General features: G+C 29.2%; 1 protein-coding gene and 1 pseudogene across 3 annotated transcripts in view; one reads left to right on the forward strand and one right to left on the reverse strand.

The window, feature by feature from the left end:
- LOC145933154 (uncharacterized) overlaps positions 1 to 21,435 on the forward strand; it is a 43,610-nt gene that overhangs the window by 4,496 nt on the left and 17,679 nt on the right. For all 3 annotated transcript variants that reach the window (XM_083032688.1, XM_083032687.1, XM_083032686.1), the window contains exons 2-4: positions 12,152 to 12,254; positions 12,449 to 12,568; positions 13,212 to 13,419. In XM_083032688.1, coding sequence (XP_082888814.1) covers positions 12,234 to 12,254; positions 12,449 to 12,568; positions 13,212 to 13,419 — 349 coding nt within the window. In that variant the 5' untranslated portion in view covers positions 12,152 to 12,233. The remainder of the gene's footprint in view (positions 1 to 12,151; positions 12,255 to 12,448; positions 12,569 to 13,211; positions 13,420 to 21,435) is intronic.
- On the reverse strand, positions 4,717 to 7,013 carry LOC145933151 (uncharacterized; annotated as a pseudogene).

Here is a 21,435-nt window from a genome sequence, read left to right on the forward strand (position 1 = left end):
AAGCAGTGGTATCAACGCAGAGTACTGTGTTATGATGACCTTTTTTTTCTCTATTCTGACGTAAGAAAGACGTCATTTCAATATTATAACATTTTAATTAAACGGAATAAATTATACTTGCATAAACTTACCATAAAAGACAAATCTTTTCTTGTATTAGCTGCCACATTAAATTGTACAGTAATTTGTAAATATACTCTGCATGGGCGCCGCGAGGGGGGTGCAAGGCGGTGCACTTGCACCCCCCTGGCCCTGGTCTATGAAATAAGTAGGGAAGGGACAGAGAAAAAAAATTCAGTAAAAAAAAGAAATCATGTAATATAAAATAATATTGATTATAATTTTTTTAATTGAACAAAAACTCAATGCTTAAATATTAATTAACATTTGTAATAAAACTTTCGGAAATCAATTTTAGAAAAATTAATGTTTGAACAAAAACTTGAGCCGTCTTGGTTGCATTACTTGTAAACTATTAGTTGGAACTTTGTAACTATTTGCAATTGTAAAACTGAGATTCTTTAACATATTAACAGATCGGCAATATAAAAATTAGAATTTTTTAATTATTAATGAATTTTTATTAGGATTCAATAAACAACAACCAATGTTAACAAAAATATAATTATGAACTGGGAAGAAACTGTTTTTCCAGTGCATCCTCTTTTGGGTGCACCCCCCTAAAGTAATTCTGCCGACGCCCATGATACTCTGTATTCCTTCTTTTCGTCTTAAATACTTCTTTTCTTTTTAAAATAAAGTGCTTGAGGATTCGATAACAAAAATATGCTTCATGGAAACGCATCCGTTCTCATTCAACGATGACAGCGGTTTCTTAACCTATATACCCATACAGCACAGATAGATACTGAGAATGTTAGAAGAATATCGCAGCAGTATATTGCGTATATTCTCAAAACATTCGAAATACGTACTACGATTTTATGCGTACATACTGAGAACATTGCTATGTCCGCCTTTTTTCAGTTCGTAGTACATACTGAGAATATTTCGCAGTATGTACCAAGAACATCCTTCGTAACAATATACAACCAAGAATAGAATGTGCACGGTATATTCTTATTAGTATATACCGGTATATACGTTAGGATAGATTAAATAATTTACTGTACTTTTTTTATACTTTATAAATTTATTCATATACTTGTACACTTATGTTTAACAGTCAGTCGTTTATTTATATGTCATCGATCTAGTGGTCTAACGTAGCAAAAGAGGCACCGTCGCGGAGAGTACAAAAATTTTTTCTAATTATATAAATATATATACACATATATGTATATATACATTTATAATTATAAATATATGTATATAAACACATTATATGTGTACATAATATACGTAAAATCTAAATATATACATATTATATATTTATGTATTATAAATTTTTTAATTCTCCGCGACGGTGCCCCCTTTGCTACGTTAGACCACTAGATCGGTGCGGCATAGATGGACGCTTCTCACGGTGCTCGGCTGCTAGCATGCGCTTGAAGTGGGGAAACCGGCACCGCAATCTGGTCTCTGGTTATCAGGATATACACTAATAATAATAATAATACAAAAACTTATGCAAAATCATCACAATATAAATGGCCTCTAAATTAACGTTTTTAAATTAGCTTACAGTTAATTATCACAAAATACAACTGTCAGCAAATCCAGAATGGATTATAAAGAAGTACAAGACTGGATTGTGGTGCCGTTCCAATCTCCAAGCGCGTGCTAGCGGCCGAGCGCTGTGAGAAGCAGTACCGTGTATGCCACGCCGGTCTAGCGGTCTAACGTCGCAAAGGAGGCACCGTCGCAGAGTACAAAAATTTTTTATAATTATATAAATATATATACACATATATGTGTATATATATTTATAATTATAAATATATATAAACACATTACATGTGTACATAATATACGTAAAATCTAAATATATACATATATATATTTATGTATTATAAATTTTTTAACTCTCCGCGACGGTGCTCTCTTTGCTATGTTAGACGACTAGATCGGTGCGGTAGAGATAGACTGCTTCTCACGGGGCTCGGCTGCTAGCACGCGCTTAAAGTGGGGAAACCGGCACCGCAATCTAGTCTCTGTACTGCATCGTTTACAATGGAACGTTTTGCAAAGGCACGCGCTCTTCTTGTTCTTTTCTTGTTATCCTTTCCTTGGCATGAGCCAACCATATTTTGATTGGCGCAGAAATCTGGTCATCTGTTACATCCGGAAATGATTTTCGTATCACATCTGAAAAATAACGTATCTTTATTACTTGTTCATTATTTATAAATATTAGAACAAATATGTGAATAATAATTTAATTTTAGCATTATACTATTATTATAATTTTAATAATTTAAGTTCAGTAACAAATAATTATATGCTTTATCTCTAAACAAAAGATACTTTAACTTTAAATATATCAATATTGGTAAATATGTTTTATTAATTAATAAGTTAATAAATTGTTAACAAATATTTAGGAACATGTCTTTCAATTTGTACAGGAATTATAGCATTCATTAAAAAAAAATACAAATTGTTTTTGAATATTTTACGTACTTAAAATCATTTTGCAAATTTCCAATTTGGAAAATATTTGTTTCTTTTTTGCACCGTACCAACTGTACTTTATCGCCAGTTCATTAGAGACTATTAGTTTCATCAGTCGCAAACATGATGTTTTCATGTTTGTACATAATCCAAATGCCAATTGTGTCATCTAAAATATTTGTAAATAAAACGATAAAAACATGTACAAAGTATAGAAGGTGTGGAAATAAACATGAGTGTAATATGTATTAAGAGATAAAGACTATAAGATTTTAAACCAAAAGCACGTAAATGTATGGATGGTGAAATTAATAAATGTAAAAATATTAATAGTTATTTTCGATATACGTATAATCACATATAGTTTTATTTTTTAACTATTCTTTGTATAGAGTCTCGGGTGATAAATATGATTTTATCATGCAAGAATAATATTCAATATTTAAATTGATATTTGACAAAATTTTTTAAACAATTTAACGATTACTGCAGCTCTTTTTAGAATTAAATTGTCTATTAAATCCTAAACTGGTATCCTTCCTTTTTTTAAAAAATTTTATAATATTGAAAAGTAGACATTCGACTTACCATTTGATTTCAATAAGAAACATTATTTTTTAATTTTGTTTCCATAGCTTCAAGATCGTTTTCATTTTTTAATGGCAGATCTTGAAAAATATCTATTTTTTCTCTTTCTTCCGTTTCGACAGTACCAGCTGAAAGTTTTTCTACATTCTTTCCAAGTTTTTTTATGTCTGTGTGCATGACGTTCATTTTTATTTCCATATCCGAGAGTTTTCGAATTACATATCGTATAGGATCGCTCGATTCTAAAAAACATCCAAGAGATGTAATTTATGTGTAAAAACAAAAGATGACATTTAAAAAAATTCTACAGATTAAAAATGTAAAAAAGTGTAAGCTGAAAACTACAAATAAAAAAGATAACGCAAAATTTTTTTAGAATAAATAACATTTAATATATATAATAATTGTAAGTAAAATACAAACTATTTGCATACTTACTTCGTTCACAATTGTAGTTCGAGCCTGGTACTTTACTCGTCTTCTTTGCTACTAATGACATTGGAGCGTTAATATTATCGTCATCGTCACACGATTCATCTTTGGAAAAATGTTCATTTCGTGGATCTAAATGTAAATTTAAAACAATATTACAATATATAAATTTATGAATAACTGTAAAATAAAAAAAATAAAATAGAAATTACTTGCATACTAACCTTCATTAGAGGTGAAGCTCGGACTGTTATCTTCATAATCTCGGCACTGTTTATCATTTTCAATACGTATTGGATCTAAAAGTAATGAAACAATGTAACCATTGTACATATTATTTATATCATTTTCAGATAGATAGATGGATATTCAAAGTATAAACCAGTTGAAAATTTCGAAGATATCTATTTATAAATTTTTTGTGCAAATCTTATTTTATATTTCCACAAAAATTATACTTACGAAAATCTTTTGTTCCTACATTGTAGTACTTCTTTGATGCAGCAGTACTTCCAACTTTCTTAGCACTTTGATGAGTATGACTTTGTCTCTTATCATTATATCTGTCATCAAAACCTTAAAATCATACAACAATACGTTATTGAAACGTTCTATTATTTTTTAGTGTATTAATGCTTTATAAAGCTCTTACTTGTTTGTGCATCCTCTATTTTCTTCATATGTGTAGTTTTTTTCGAAATTTTTGGTATTTCTGAAATCTCTGACATAATACTGTCGTCTGACAGTTCAGCATTATTGCTGCTCGTTGATGTATCCAAGTTTTTAGCGGCTCTATCTTTCCTAGACTTCTTACGAAAATCTTCGTTTTCAGTATTAGATGCAAGATCAGACTCATGTTCGGCTTGTTTCAACTTTTGTCTCGCCACTGCATAACTCACTGCAACAAAAGTTAATCGTAATAAAACATGTACCATTTCCCTACAATTATTAAAAAACATCAACAAATATTAATGTTACATGCGAAAAACAAATAATAATACACACATATTTCAGAAAAGAATATAATGTTACTTACAAAATGTTCCATATATTTTTATAATGGTACATTTTAACCACGTAGATTCCGGCTCCTCCATACCGTTAATCCCGCTTTGTCGTATCTTGCAGTATTAGTGTAAGTAGGCCAAAATGCTTCTTTTCGATCTTTAGTCAACCAAATGTCTGGAATCACTGACAGTCCATCTTCAAATTCAACGACTGCGTACATCTTCAACGTGTCAGCCATTCTGTTTCAATATATTACATTTTGCTATGTATCAATGGAAAAACTGCATATTTGTCATTTTCAAGAGGCAACTTCATATATTTTCTGACAACAGTTTTTAATGGCCACGATTTCAAATTTGAGTATGAATGTACAATATAAATGCCAAGTAAAGAAGATGGACAAGGTACATTATAGGTCCTTTTTTTTCTAAAAATTCGCGACCTATAATGACTGGAATATTGTGCTCTGAATGTGCTACATTTTCTATACACACAATAGCACCACAATTTAATCCGCAGCAACTATCCGCAAGTGTTCCAGCTTTCAACACAATTCCTTCGTACTTTATAGTTTTATATTGGGGATTGTTGCAATTGGAAACAAGTGGACCATCATAATGCAAATTTGTTAAATTTGCATTTACCAAAACAAAATGTGATGAAAAAGAAGTTGATAATAGTGATAAATCCGAGTTTATTTCTTTTTCACAATATCTTCGCACAACTTGTTGTAAGGGTCTCTCTGATTTTCTAATATATTTCTTCAATGTTTTCATATAATTTTCAAACTTGAAAGCACTAAAATTATCAAGCGGTCCAAACCGTTTGACGTCATCAACAAGATGTACAAAACTGTGAATATTATGTGACATATTCTCAATACCATATATTTTCTTAAATGTTTTAATAAAGAAAAATATCAAATCTTGCGCATAACTGAAGTATTGGCTTAAATCTGGTGAAGAAAGAATGCGGATAATCTCATGTAATGTCATAAAGTTGGTATACACATTTTTTTTTAATATGGATTTAAAAGCCAGTGGACCCGTATATAATAAAATCAATCGATATTCTGTAGCTTTCCATAATTTCACACAATTCAGTGCTCGTGGCTTTCTCGCAAACTCTACAGGTATTGCAGGCTTTAACAGTGTTATTAAACGTGTAGAGATTTCTTCAACAGATCTATGTTGTAGTCGATAATCCAATTTTCCAGACAGCCATAAATTTATTAATTTGCGCATAATTCCTAAGAACACCAAGTGCATATGATCTAAGGGAACATTAGTAACAGGCTTAAAATGTGGTATTTCTAGCAAACTGCAGGTGATATCTGGCTTGTGATAGTTATCGTCAATCTTTCGAATGAAATCGTCATCTGTTCGAAGTGGTGCATCCACTTGAGGGAAACATATTCTGTTTCCGACATATTCTCCTTCTGTTTGACACTTAGTACAGCTAGAATAACCACAATGTCCCTTTACGCATAGAACGAATGCTTTCGCTGGAGCATCACAAATTAAAACCTCAAACCTGCAATTTATATTACGACCATTGATGTTAATACCGTTTTCGCACATATCTTTAGCCTCGTCAACAAATTGCTTCAAAAAATCATTAGCATTGGTCGGTTTTTCATATCCATGATAAAGTCCAATTACAAATACATTGTCATATGGAAGAACTGAACCTAATATAGGCCAGAATTATTGTGATGATAATTTCGACAGTGGTAATCCATCAATATTAATAGTTATTTTCAAACAATTAATATTATCCTTTACGGATGTTAATATATTTAATACAGATTTTTTTAATCCAAAATGATAGTATATTCCCGGTGTTACTGTGCTTATCTCTTGTTGTCAAGGTGTTCTTAGAAGTGATCGTGCATTTATCGACAATTTCGTAAAACAAGAATGCTGTTTTAATATCTGAAGTAATGCTCTCAGAGCAGTATGTGAGACTTGATGCTCTGTAGCCCAGACAGCAAGGGTATCTTTAAAATCGCTATCTGTTGTGTTTGTATATTCAGATGCCACATAAGGTATTGAGTCACAAGAAATGTTTGCAGAAGATCGTTCTGAATCCGATTTGTTTAACTGTTGACATTCGTCATTTTCATAAACTGTAGATATATTATTCTTATTTCGTTCATTATTAGTGCCATTTTCAGTTGCATGTGTTTCTTTACGTTTATTTATTATATGTGAATTAACTGTAGAATCATTATTTAAATATTCTGAATATTCATTATTATCACTATGTGATGATACAGTCGTATTAAAGAAACTATCATATATAAGTTCTGATTCTTGTGAACTTAATCGACGTAAGTGCCGTTTAGAAACATATGAAATGTCTTTTCTAGGCAGATTTCGTTTCATTGTTGTATTTCTGTTAAAAAATATTATGATATTAATCACTATTATTGTACAGAGATAATCAGTATTTATTGTAGACAGAGACAGAGGGTATTAATATTTTTAGAATTTTATTACATTTCATTTTTAGTTGATATTATATTATTTTACAATTTTTATATTATATTGTACATAATATTATTAATTAGTGTACATTCTATTAGAATAATGCACGTTATTTTAAATAAAGTATTAAGATTAATAAAAAAATTAAGATTGATAAATATTTGCAAATGTAATATTTAAAACGCTTTTTAAATAAATTCAATAACACATATATATGTGTGCGCGCGCGCGCGCGTGCATGTGTGTGTGTGTGTGTGTTTGTGCATACCCGCGTAATATACATATTAGTAATTTTTTTTTTTTAATTTTATTGTAAACATATACTTTGATGTTCATTTAAACATTACTTTTTATGTTTATTCAAAGAAAAGTAAGAAAAATAAGAGAAAAAGAATCAGAAAAGAAATAAATTCGACAAATTACAGGGTGTCCCATTTTAATCGTTCTACACCAAAAACTTTTATTTTTTATTGTAGAAGAAAATGCTTTAGACAAAAGTTGTTTGGTTTGAAGGGGTACACATGATTCCGATGTGAGTAGATCATATAGATATTTTTCGTATTTTATATCATAAAGTATCATAACAAAATATTAAAAATCTCAGAAAATTCATAACTAAAAAAACTTTATTATGTTTTAAAAACGTCTTAACAAAATCTATAATTTTTATCTCAAGGAAAAAAATCAAGTTTTAGTAATAAATTATTCGCGTTTAAAATTTCTTGAAAACGATGACATCTACAATATGACACATGGAAATCATGTGTGCTCCTTTAAACCAAACAATTTTTGTCTGAAGCATTTTTTTGTACAATCGAAAATAAAGATATGTTTGGGTTAATTAAAATGGGACACTCTGTATTGATGATTCCATTGCCTGTCACTTTCATACATCTTTGATATTATCAGTGCAATGCATATACAAGCTGCGTTGCTATATTCACTCTCAGTAGTGAAAATCTATAGTGTACGAGTGTACGTGATTAAAGACTGTCAGAACTGGCATCGTGAATGCAGCATGTATTGCACTGATAATCAATGAAAGATGTACGAAAGTGATAGAAGCAATAGAATATTATGGAATAATATAAGAAAGAAGAGCAATGCAAACATGTCAATTTTTTATTAATTATCATACTTACGTCGTCCCACTGCCGTACGTGCGCAGACTTTTTTTACAGAATGTAGATAATAAGTGCTCAATAATATAATAAAGCTCACAACCTGTTTCCTCTGGCTGCAACATAAAAATTACAAATAAGGATGATAATATTTGCTATTATATCTTTCAATAATATAAAGCTCACGATTAAGTAAAACAGAAATGTTATTCTCAATTTTACGTTAGATTATTATATTGTATCAGTGCAATGCATATGCAGGCTGCGTTGCGATATTCATTCCCAGTACTGAAAATCTACAGTGTACGTGACTTAAAGACTTTCAGAACTGGCAGTAAATATCGTGAATGCAGCATGTATTGCACTGATAATCAATGAAAGATGTACGAAAGTGACAGGCAATAGAATATTATGGAATAGTATAAGAAAGAAGAGCAATGCAAACATGTCAATTTTTTATTAATTATCATACTTACGTCGTCCCACTGCCGTACGTGCGCAGACTTTTTTTTACAAAATGCAGATAATAAGTGCTCAATAATATAATAAAGCTCACAACCTGTTTCCTCTGGCTGCAACATAAAAATTACAAATAAGGATGATAATATTTGCTATTATATCTTTCAATAATATAAAGCTCACGATTAAGTACAACAGAAATATGTAGTTCACAATTTTCAGGTTACTTTACGTTAAATTTTACTTTACTATATTGTAAAAATATTCATCTAATACGTTTGCTGAATAGAAGATAATCCGAAGCGCGGTTCAAAATGCTGGACTTTTATTTTATGCGACTTTCTAAAAACGTATAACCTCTAATTTGTAAACACAAGTTTCAGTAAATTATGAAATATATGCATAAAATTTCATGAAAATTATATCCAAACATATATTTCATAATTGTATACATGCTTTTTTATATTGTAATAAAAATAAAGATTACCTCGGATTAAAATCACGTCCACTTTCTTCATTGACACAGAGAGAAGAGGCCGGAACCGAAAGAGAACGAGGCCGACAGTGGCCGACATACGTATGCAATAGATCTGTTCTTTTTAGAGATGGATAACCTATAAGTTCACAGTATGCCTGTGCCAGTTCAACTAAAAAGAACAGACCTAATATGATAGACGTATCCCAGGCGAAAGCAACACACCGCGAGCGAACTTAACCGATTCGTCGGCAAAAATGCAACACGCCGCGAGCGGACTTCTCATCGGCGCTGTCGTATACGCAACAAGCCAGGATAGCTTGTTTTGCAGTTAAACTCATTTTTTGATCGTGATCCCTATAATATTCAATTTATATATTCTGAGTAGTATACGAGAATTTACGAAAAATAATATACTACTGTGAGATATTACAAGTACTTCCTGAGAATTTATGGAAAATAATATACTATTGTGAGATATTACAAGTACATTCTAAGAAATTACGAGAACCAATATACTACTAGAGATGTTATAGAAATGTTTGAAGTATATTATATACAGTACGTATATTTACAGTACGAGTACAGAATATTCGAACGATATCATGTGCTGTATGGGTATGACAATTCACTCATCAGAGTCACAATAACGAAGCGCCGCTAGCGCAATCCTGTGTCCAATGCTCAAACTGTACAGAATCCTTGGCACGCGATTGGACATTTGCGTGAATGATGACGACCATAATGATAATGACGTGGACGTTTCTTAAAAGAAAATTTTTACATTGAGACTTTGCATTATGATATCTCTATTTATAAAGCACATAGAGCAAAAATAAAGATATTTTTATTATTATAATTCAAATTCAAGCTATCGATTAAACCTAGTAAGAACTTGATCCGTTCAGCGATTATTGAGAACTAAAAATCTCAATTACTCTCAACGAGTCGACTCATCGCGTATAGATACACGGGGTGCCTCAGCGCTGGTGCGCGGCCTTCGGTTTCACCCACACTTGGCGCGAGACACTACCGTGTCTCTTGATTATGCATACTTCTGTGTTCTCAAATAGTAGAATCTATAAACAGTGTTTATTTTATTCTAGCTTTTTTAAACTGTTAAAGTTATGTCTCTTCTTCTTATACTGCTTTAATGCAATTATATAGGGTGTCCCCTATTTTAAAGTTTACAATCGATTATCTTGAAAATAAAAAATATGTAATTTGCAACTAGCAACTACATATTTTTTCTTAAAAACAACTATGTGTTTTCTTATTTACATCAATTGATTCCTCTCATTATTTTGTGCATAAAAGTATTGAGATAAGAGTATGGAAAAAAAAATATTTTACAAGATATTTCATATAGTAAAATTACATTAATGTTACATTAAAGTACAAAATATCTCGTAAACTATTCACTTTTTGGTCATCCCATCCTTATAACTTATGCCAAATATTGCAGGAAATCAATTTAAATAAAAAAATTATATTGATTCTATTTAAAAAAATTAAGTTGACTTTGAAATAACCCTCTGGATTCAAAGTCAAATAAAGATCACCATCAGATAACGGCCTCAACATCAAATAACTTTTACTTGACACATTTTTGTCTTAAACTTAACAGCTCTAAAATTTTCCAGTGGATTGATTTAAATGGCCCAACCTGTATAATATAAATTTAAGATATCGATTAAATCTATTATGGATACGATCTGTTTAGACATTATTGTGCTTAGATAATATATATAATTGTAAGATACTTTTACATAAGAGTGTGTATATGATGTATGTATTTTTATTATTTTATATACCTTTTTTCGAGTCTCATAGTTTCATATCTTATACGTTGTCTTTTATTATGTACATTCAAATATTGATGCGACTTCTATTAAAAATGAGATAAGTCTTTATACACGTTGCTTTTTATAAAAATAAAAACTAAAATTGCAAGTTTTACAATAATAAAATTGTAACGTAAATTGTTTATAACATAAACAAAAAATATAAATATATAAATATATGTAATATTAAACCAAAAAAGCTCTAATAAATACATATAAATTCAGGTAGGAAACGGATTGATAAGAGCCAGGCGCAGAAATTTGTTTTTAAATTTTCCTTTATTTAAATTTGTATTTGTGAATTTATATAATAAAATTGAATTTAAATTTAATAGAGAAAAATTTAAAGACTAGTTTGTTCCGTCTAATTTCTGCGCCTAGCTATTATTTGCTTGTTTCTTACCTAAATAAATTATATGTACATGTGTGCTTTAAATGTACATATATAATCATCACCTATTTGTGTGATATATTTATATATGGATAATAAAAATTAACAACATATTATATAACAAAATATAAACATTAAATTTCAATAAAAGTTATATTATTAAGAAGTTTGCTAAAATTATTATAAGTTTTTTAATTATATTTATTATAATATTTATATTTATATAATATTTTACTTATTTTATTATTTATTTATTCTTACATAAAAGTACAAACAAATATTTTTTTATAATTTTTTATTACTAACTAATACTAATTGATAATTATTAATAAAAAAAATTAAAAAGATTTTTGTGTGGTATTATTTCCTAAGTGTAGAACGGATTTAACAGATAATTCAATACAAATTCTATGATTATATAATATTACGCATGATTATATAATATTTATAAATTAATTTGTTAGAGTCATATAATTACTAACAAAATTATTCTTTATAGCATGAAATATATATAACAATATAAACTCACACAGATCTTTCTATATACTAATTCTAAAATAATCTAAATTGCTTTGTAAATTATGCCCATTATGTGTTCCATTGCTTATCACAGTCATTTTCACTTTGATATTGAACATATACAAAAAAACATTTTATTTTATTGAAAAATATTTTTATCAAATATTCATCGCATTAATAATCAATTATCATTTAATTAAATGAGACGGCTATAAAACAATTTATCAAATGCAATTATTTGTATTATGCAGTGATATCATCGAATTACACTACGTATTTAATCATATTTTACACTTTACACCTGGGATCTAAAACTCGAATATCTCCGACAAAATGGCTACGGATGATTCTAAGGTAAGTGCAAACACAATTGCGCAAATATGAATTATTTTTGTATATAATTTTGTTTATATAATATTTAAATAAAGTTACTGTTAATATGACGTAATACACACGAAATACATAAACATATATACAAACGCATGTTTACTACGACTTGCAAAAATATTGTAATTATTTAAAGTAACAAACTTATTTAATAATTTTAGGTTTTTACTGTGCAAAATAATGTTTATAAAGGAAAAGTGTCACCTTATGTAGTTAACTATAACAGCCTTGCAGAGTTAATATGGGTCAAAATGAAGAGCAATGGAGATAAAATTGCACACGTAAGTCGATATTTACACATGACATCAATGTAGAGTATTTCAGCAAAAGAAAAGTTTCAAAGATACTCAATCAAGTTGCAAAAAAGTCATAAAATAAAAAAAATTTTTTAAGTTGTATAATAAAGTTATTGTGTGAGAAATATAAATAATAATAATGGAAATATTAGAATATATTTATATTATCAAATTCTTTCAATGTGTTTATAAAAATAACAACATAGATCTATTCTAATAAGACAGGTGTCATAAATACAATTAATAATGAGAAAAATCGATACATAAACTAAATTTTGCTTAAAATTTAATTGCAAATTTTTATAAGATTTTCATTACTTTCTTAATTATTCTTTATTCTATAATGTCAATAATAAACATAGAATGTATCCATGTACAATTTTGTAATATTCGTTATACAAACAGGTAATAAAATAGTTAAATAATATTAGTTTCCAATCCTACAATTTATTTTTAATATTATTGAACTTAACTTGCACATTAATTTCATATTGAGTAATTTTCGAGAAATTGCATAAGATATATTCCAGATCTATCTAATGTCATTTTAATTATGCTTAAATAATTTACAATAACACGCACGTTTATTGATTATAAGACAATATATATAATAGTAATAATTTTATAGTTGGACGCGTACACTGAGAAAGTAGTTACATATACGGAGTTACAAGACAAAGTCGTGAGATGTGCGTTGTGGCTACAAAAACAAGGAATCAAACCCGGTGATGTTATTAGTGTGTGCACACATAATCATTTCGATTCCATTGTGCCCTGCTTGGCGGCGATTTATGTCAACGCGATCTTCAATCCGTGGTACGAGGGCATGGATTTGCGTAAGTTCTGCTGCCATAATAGTTAAAAACATTGCTACGTTATATTTGATTAATAATAATCAGAGATAATGAAATTCTAACATGCGCTGCATGCGCGAATATAATTTTATCAATTTTATACCAATTAGCTTTTATATTTTTATTTATTTTATTTAATTATATAGTAATATTTATAAGTGTAACATTTAATGTCATTTAGAATTTATACATATTATTTGTTTTACTTAATAAATATAAAATTTAATAAGTATAAATAATGAATTTATATTTAATAAATATAAATGTATAAATTATTTAATAAATATTATATATACAGGGTGTTTTAGGAGGAATGATCAGTATTCTAGAACATGATTGTACACATCATTTTAAACAAAAAAGTTTATATAAATATGTATCCTATTCTGGACGGTTATAAAGATACAACGTGTTCAAAAGTTTAAAAATACATTCATTAACTTAATATAACCAAATGCTATGAAACAATTATATTAAATTTTTGTCGTTTCCTGTTACCATAGTTATGAATGTAAATATTAAGTCACGTTTGATAAATCCTATGTTAGTTTAAAATTTTTGGTTTCTGGTGTAATTAAAATGGCTCATATTCATTTATGTTAAAATTATTATTAATTAATTAAAATTATTGTTTCTTAATTAATATTAATTTTTCAACTGTATTGTAAGCTTAAAATTTAATGTAATTGTTTCATAGAATTTGATTCTAATAAGTTAATAAATATATTTGTTCTTAAGATTGAATTCGTATTTTTATAACTGTCCAGAATAAGATATATGTTTATATAAACTTTTTTACTTCAAATAATGTGTACAATCATGTTCTAGAATGCTGACCATTCCTCTTGAAACATCCTGTATACATATATGTATATACAGGATGGGGAAAAAGTATGGAAACCCTGAAAAATCTCGAAAAATATAAGTTTTACAGAGAAATGTTTCCTATAAAAGTTGTAGGGCTTAAAAAAGTCTATTTACTGATCTTACAAGTTTGACCTTGGATGGCGTTGCCAAGGTCAGGGGAACCTTCCCCGGTCATCTTGAATTTTTTAAATGGAACCCCTCATTTTTTATTACATACTCTTGTAGCTTATCTCGAAAGCTTTCCAAAACACTATAATTGAGTTATTTTTAGTTAAGAATTTCCTGAGATATTTTAAAATTTGTCATGATACTTTTTAATTATAAAATATAAAATATCTCGTAAAGTAAAAAAAAGAAATTGGATCCGGCCATCTAAGGCAAGATCGAGGAAGGATCCGGCCATCTAAGGCAAGATCGAGGAAGGATTCGGTCATCTAAGGCAAGATCGAGGAAGGATCCTGCCATCTAAAGCAAGATCGAGGAAGGATCCGGCCATTTAAGGCAAGATCGAGGAAGGATCCGGTCATCTAAGGCAAGATCGAGGAAGGATCCGGCCATCTAAGGCAAGATCGAAAAGGGATCTATCTTTTCAAAGCAAGTTTATAATAAATTTTCAAAGTGTTTATCGTTCACAGTTTGACAATATGTTAGTCGATCGTAAAATCCTGAAATAGAATTCCTAATGTAATCCCTGGAAATAAGCGCAGCTTCATCAAGAAGTTTGTAGTTTTACTGTATAAACTTACCCTTCAGTTAGCCCCATAGAAAATAATCGATAGATGAGAGATCTAGTGACCGAGCTGGCCACTCAATCGGACCTCTCCTCCCTATCCATCGTTCAGCGAAGACTTCGTTTAAATAATTACGAACATTTCTTGCATAGTGTGGCGTAGCACCATCCTGTTGGAACCAAGTGTTCTCAATGTCTTCACCAACAATGGCCCTTATCGCAGGAACTATTTGGTTTCTCAACATGTCCTCGTATATTTCAGCATTTAAATTTCCTTCAATAAAGAATGGACCTATCAAAGTATTATTTAAAATACTTGCCCAAACATTTACTTTCTTCTGATATTGAGTATGAAGTTCTAACATCCAATAAGGATTCGACCAAAATCTACAATTGTGTCGATTGACATTACCGTTAAGTTGAAACGTTGCTTCGTCTGAAAAAACTATATTGTAAAAAAATCAGGTTCTGCATCTACTCTTTCCATCATTAATTCAAAACTTTAGACGTCGATCAAAGTCGTCTTCATTCAGCTCTTGTACTGAATGAATTTTATATGGACGGAATTTGTTCTGTTTTAATATTTTGCATACCGACTTATGATCTAATTGATGTTCTGCAGCTGTTCTGCGGATGGAACTATGTGGACTCTCCACAAAGGATTGCAAAACATCCAATGATTTCTCGGGATTTGTTGCTGTTGCTGGTCTTCCTATTTTAGGGCGGTTTTTAATGCAACCTGTTTCTTCGAAACGTCGGACTGTTTTATGAACCGTAGATTTAGAGATACCTGTTTTTCCATGCCGGAACGTTGCATTAAAGAGCTGCCTAACATTATTGTATGACCTTAAGTTGTTTCCCCACCCTCTCATCATCAAAAGAGATATTCGTTCACGTTCAGTAAGGTTTTGCATTTTGACAATATAAAACGAACAATGTAAATACTATAATAATTAGAGAGAATAAGTACGTAACTGATGTGTGGTAGCCGTGAAAACAACTGATTTAGAGTAATTTTCTAATTATTAGAGTATTTATATTGTTCGTTTTATTTTGAACTCAAAGTTTACGTCATGCTTGCTAGATTTTCAGTACTGGCAGTGAATATGAAACTCAGCCAAGATTGGAAAAGGATCTTCTTTTTACTTTACGAGATATTTTATATTTTATAATTAAAAAGTATTATGACAAATTTTAAAATATCTCAGGAAATTCTTAACCAAAAATAACTCAATTATAGTGTTTTGGAAAACTCTCGAGATAAGCTACAAGAGTATGTAATAAAAAATGGGGAGTTCCATTTAAAAAATTCAAGATAACCTTGCCCTGACTTTGGCAACGCCATCCAAAGTCAAATTTGTAAGATCAGTAAATGGATTTTTTTAAGCCCTATGACTTTTTTTTTAATAGGATTTAATAGGAAACATTTTTTTGTAAAATTTATATTTTTCGAGATTTTTCAGGGTTTCCATACTTTTTCCCCACCATGTATACAATATCCATAAAAAACTTACCTTTTAAAAAAAAGGTAAAAAAAGGGCGCCAAATGAAGGTGTTACATAGAAAACAGTATTATTTTTAAATTATTGTAAAAAAACTGTTCTACAAAATAATGTCAATTAAAAAATTCTACAAAATAATTATGATATCAAAAAATTGCGCCAAATAAATAAAAACGTATGTTTCATAAAAAATTTATTTTTTTTATTATTTTAAATATTTTTAAAAAGTTTTATCAGCCAAATATAAATGTGTATTTTGCAGATTATTATCTGATCTGATATAAAATTTAACACAGAATCATTTTGTATTTTTAAGAATGATACATATGCACTGTCAAAACGATTTAGACCCGGCGAACGAATTGAAACGATTAAAATGACGAACAAAAACTTGGCGTGCCCGGATCGGGGCACTAAAATGACATATATTTCGTAATAAGATTGCTTAAAAATTAATCTATAAAATTTGATTTGTAAAGTAATATATAATTAAAGTAAGATTTCTTAAATTTTTTAAAAATATTCCATATTGAACGATGTAATTATGCTACTCTTATAATTTTATATTTTAAACTTTATTTGTTAAGCTTAAAATATGTTCTTAAAATAAATTCTAGAATTTTAATTAATTTGTTGATATTTTACTTACATTTTATGCTATGTTATGATATATTAGGCTAAGATAATGTATTTTTGATTAATTTTATATATATATTTTATTTATATGCAGATACTTGAAGATTGCATGTCAATTTTAAAAAATTTAATTTTTAATGCCCCGACCCGGGCACGCCAAGTTTTTGTTCGTCATTTTAATCGTTTCAATGCCGGGTCTAAATCGTTTTGACTGTGCAGATGCATCATTCTTAAAAATACAAAGATGATTCTGTGATAAATTTTATATCAGATCAGATAATAATCTGCAAAATACACATTTATATTTGGATGAGTAACTTTTTAAATATTTAAAATAATAAAAAAAATTAATTTTTTATGAAACACGTTTTTATTTATTTGGCGCAATTTTTTGATATCACATAATTATTTTGTAGAATTTTTTAACTGACATTATTTTGTAGAACAGTTTTTTACAATAATTTAAAAATAATACTGTTTTCTATGTAACACTTTCACTTGGCGCCTTTTTTATCTTTTTTTTAAAAAGGTAAGTTTTTTTATGGATATCATTCCTTTTTGTAGTATATATTTATTTGTAATATATATTATTAAAAGTTTTAAAATAAATAAAAACAGAACCCATCATCACCCTCATCATATTTAACCTCTATCAAAATACAACGGTCCTCTTAGCATTTTATAGATATTCAGATTCTTCAAGATTCTTTCCTACTCTTGTAAGAATAACAGATAATTACAAAGCAATGTATCATTAAAAATATATACAGTAGCCATATACTTACGTACAGTTAATAAAACTAAATATTATTTGTTGTAAACTTATACGTTAAATAAGTATGGAAAAATCAATTATATGTTTTAGAATTTAGAAGTTTACAATATGTATAAAGAGATTGCAAAATAGTCCTTTTTAATTTACTATAATTAAATATATTTTTTATATTTTTATATTTAAATGTCAAACTTTCTGCGTACACATACTTAAGTACATATCGAAATGTATATTTTCATAAGTTTCTTTAACTCATAATTATAATAACGTTAATATTTCGTTTGTAGACCTTTATCTCTAATGACTGGAGCACACCTTCACGGCATAGATTTAATAAATCTTGCATATTTACTAACAGGTATCGAATTCCACGCTTCTTGTATAATAGAGTATAATTCTTCAATATTCGGCTTTTGTTCTTTTACATATTTGTCGACATTTAATCCACAGTATCTCGATTGGATTTAGATGTGGAGATTGTTCCTTTATTTAAGTCGGTTTTATTTAATTAAAAAAGCTTGGTGTTGCTAAATTAAATAATATGCTAAAGTTAATTTTGAAATTTGACTGTAAAAGGTGGTGATGAGTCGGTACTTTTATGGAGGTCTATGACAGAGAAAGGTACAGGTCCTATTCATCAAATAACGCAAATCATAGACAGATACGTGTATTTGAATATTGTAAAAAATATACTGTTTCCATTTGCCGAAGAATATATGCCAAAAGAATGGATTTATCAAGCGGATAATGATGCAAAACACTCTGCAAGAGTTGTGAAGACATTTTTGAGTGACAATAATATTCACGTAATGAAGTGGCCGGTATAATCTCCAATTCTGAATCCAATCGAGGTGCTACGGATTGATGTCAACAAATATGTAAAAGAACAAAAGCCGAAAAATATTGAAAAATTATACATTATTATACAAGAAGAATGGAATTTAATACTTGCTAGTAAATTGACAAGACTTATTGAATCTATGGCGCGAAGGTATGTTGCAGTCATTAGAAATATAGGTCTACATACGAAATATTAACGATATTATAATTATGAATCAAAGAAACCTATGAAAATATAGACATTTCGATATGTATTTAAATATATGTCTGCAGAAAATTTGACATTTAAGTATAAAAGTGTAAGAAAATATATTTAATCATAATAAATTAAGAAAAACTATTTCTTTATATATTGAAACAGTAAAATAGAAAATGAAACGAAGAAACGACGAAATTAATAAATGTGACGCACGAGTATGTTAGCCCTCATCATTACATACATGATTACACACAATCCGTCAAAGCACATAGTTAACTGTTAAAATAATGACATAGAGAAACGATGAGTTGGAAACAGGGCCGTTTCAAACCGGGGTGCAATGGGTGCAATGCACCCGGGCGGCCGCCCCAAAGGGGCGGCCAATGATCGTCGACATGTCTTTAAAAATAATCAACTAAAATAAAAAAATTTTTTTTTAATTTTAAACAACAAAAATAATCAAACTTAATAAAGATCACAAATTTTACATGATGACCTCTATGGTGTTTGCCATCGAATGTATTGTGCTCCCTCTTTGAGGTACCAATTGAATTAAAAATCTGTAAGCTGAATCACAGTGGCGCTGTATAATTATTAGCTATTTTGTTTTGTTGTGGGATGGCACTCTTTTATTTTAACAAATGTCGGGAACATTGCGAACAGAGAATCAGCTTGTATCTAACAATAAGTGGGATTCCCCATATGCGACATTGCAAGATATAAGGTATGTTACATATATTATGCATACTATATGTATTGCATATTGTTTTCATTGTATGCAGCTGGGACTACGAAGTATATGTACATACATCATACATAAATGCAATAATGCCCATATAGCACTGAAAGATTGCAGAAACATTACATAAATTTTTTAATAACAATAAAAATTTTAATAACAATTTCAATAACATATATTGCATATACATGGCGAAATGTTACTGCAACATTGTTACAGTATTTTTCTATCAAATTGACATATTTGTAATTACAAATATTATATATACATATATGTATATATATCAATATACAGGGTGTCCCATTTTAATCTCCTCAGTCAAACATCTCGAAAAATATGGAAGATACGAAAAAATGTTTCAGACAAAAGTTGTAGGACTTGAAAGGGGACAGATGATGAAAATATGGACTTGACCTTGAGTTCCCTTGAGATCCCCTATTTTTTATTGCATATTCTTGTAGCCCTTGTCGAGACGTTTCAAAACACTACCTAGTACAAATTCGACTGAACAACCTCTCCGCAGTGTACATCGGGTAATGCAAATGCCGGCGGTATATCAATTTTAAAGCTTCATATCTTGGGAACGGCTTACGTAAGAGACATCAATAGGTAGTGTTTTGAAAACGTCTCGACAAGGGCTACAAGAATATGCAATAAAAAATAGGGGGTTCCATTTAAGAAAACATCGATGACTTTGACCTGACCTTCAATAGGTCACTCAAGGTCAAGTCCATATTTTCATCATCTGTCCCCCTTAAAGTCCTACAACTTTTGTCTGAAACATTTTTCCGTATCTTCCATATTTTTTTGAGATGTTTGCCTGGGGAGATTAAAATGGGACACCCTGTATATATAAAATTTGGCTTAACGTAATTTTGATAAATAATTGTAAATAATAATATAAATTAAATTAAATAATAATATAATTTATCTATTTATTTCCTAAAATAAAAAATTTTATTTATATTTATATGCACTGAACTCTACATCTTAAGTAGATAATGAACGGATGATTTTCGTTCATTTGCCGGACATTTATCTGTCCGATTTATAAATAATTAATTTAATATCTGAAATTTCAGCGTTAGGATTGTATTAGAAATTAAACTGAAATATCTTTAATCTTATTAGCTACTCTTTGCAAGCTTTATATTTCTCATGACTTAAAAACTTTAAAACAAGATAGCGCGTCATATAATAGGAAACAAACGAACTAGCGACTGAATACTATTTTTTTGTATTATTTTTAGAATGTTGCAATAACATTTCTCATAAAATATTACAATAACATGTTTCTATAATGTCTCTACAATATTATGTTGCAATTTGCAAGATTGTAACAATGTAATTAAACTGTTCTGTGTTGTATGGATGTAAACAATATAAACATCACGATTTCTAGATGTCCGACCGAAAAACAAAACGTTTGTCGGGAGCTGAATACAGAAAACGAAAGCTTCAGAGAGATGCGGAATCACGCAAAGATGAAGGAGCAATAAAAAAATTTTTTGTTCGCCAACGATCGACAGGCAGAAATACCAAGCTCGTCTAACATATCAATAACAATTGTCACGGAAAGGTCACCAGTTGAATGTATGCACGACGAAGAAGACGGAAACGATACAAGAATAAAAGATGAAAATAAAGTTCGAGATAATGTAATGCAGATTGCTGAAAGTACTGAGACAATGAACGAACATACACTGACAA

The sequence above is a fragment of the Prenolepis imparis genome, unplaced genomic scaffold (genome assembly GCF_030444845.1).
Source record: "Prenolepis imparis isolate NDT839.2.m4 unplaced genomic scaffold, iyPreImpa1.0 SCAF_2, whole genome shotgun sequence".
Lineage (NCBI taxonomy): Eukaryota > Metazoa > Arthropoda > Insecta > Hymenoptera > Formicidae > Prenolepis > Prenolepis imparis.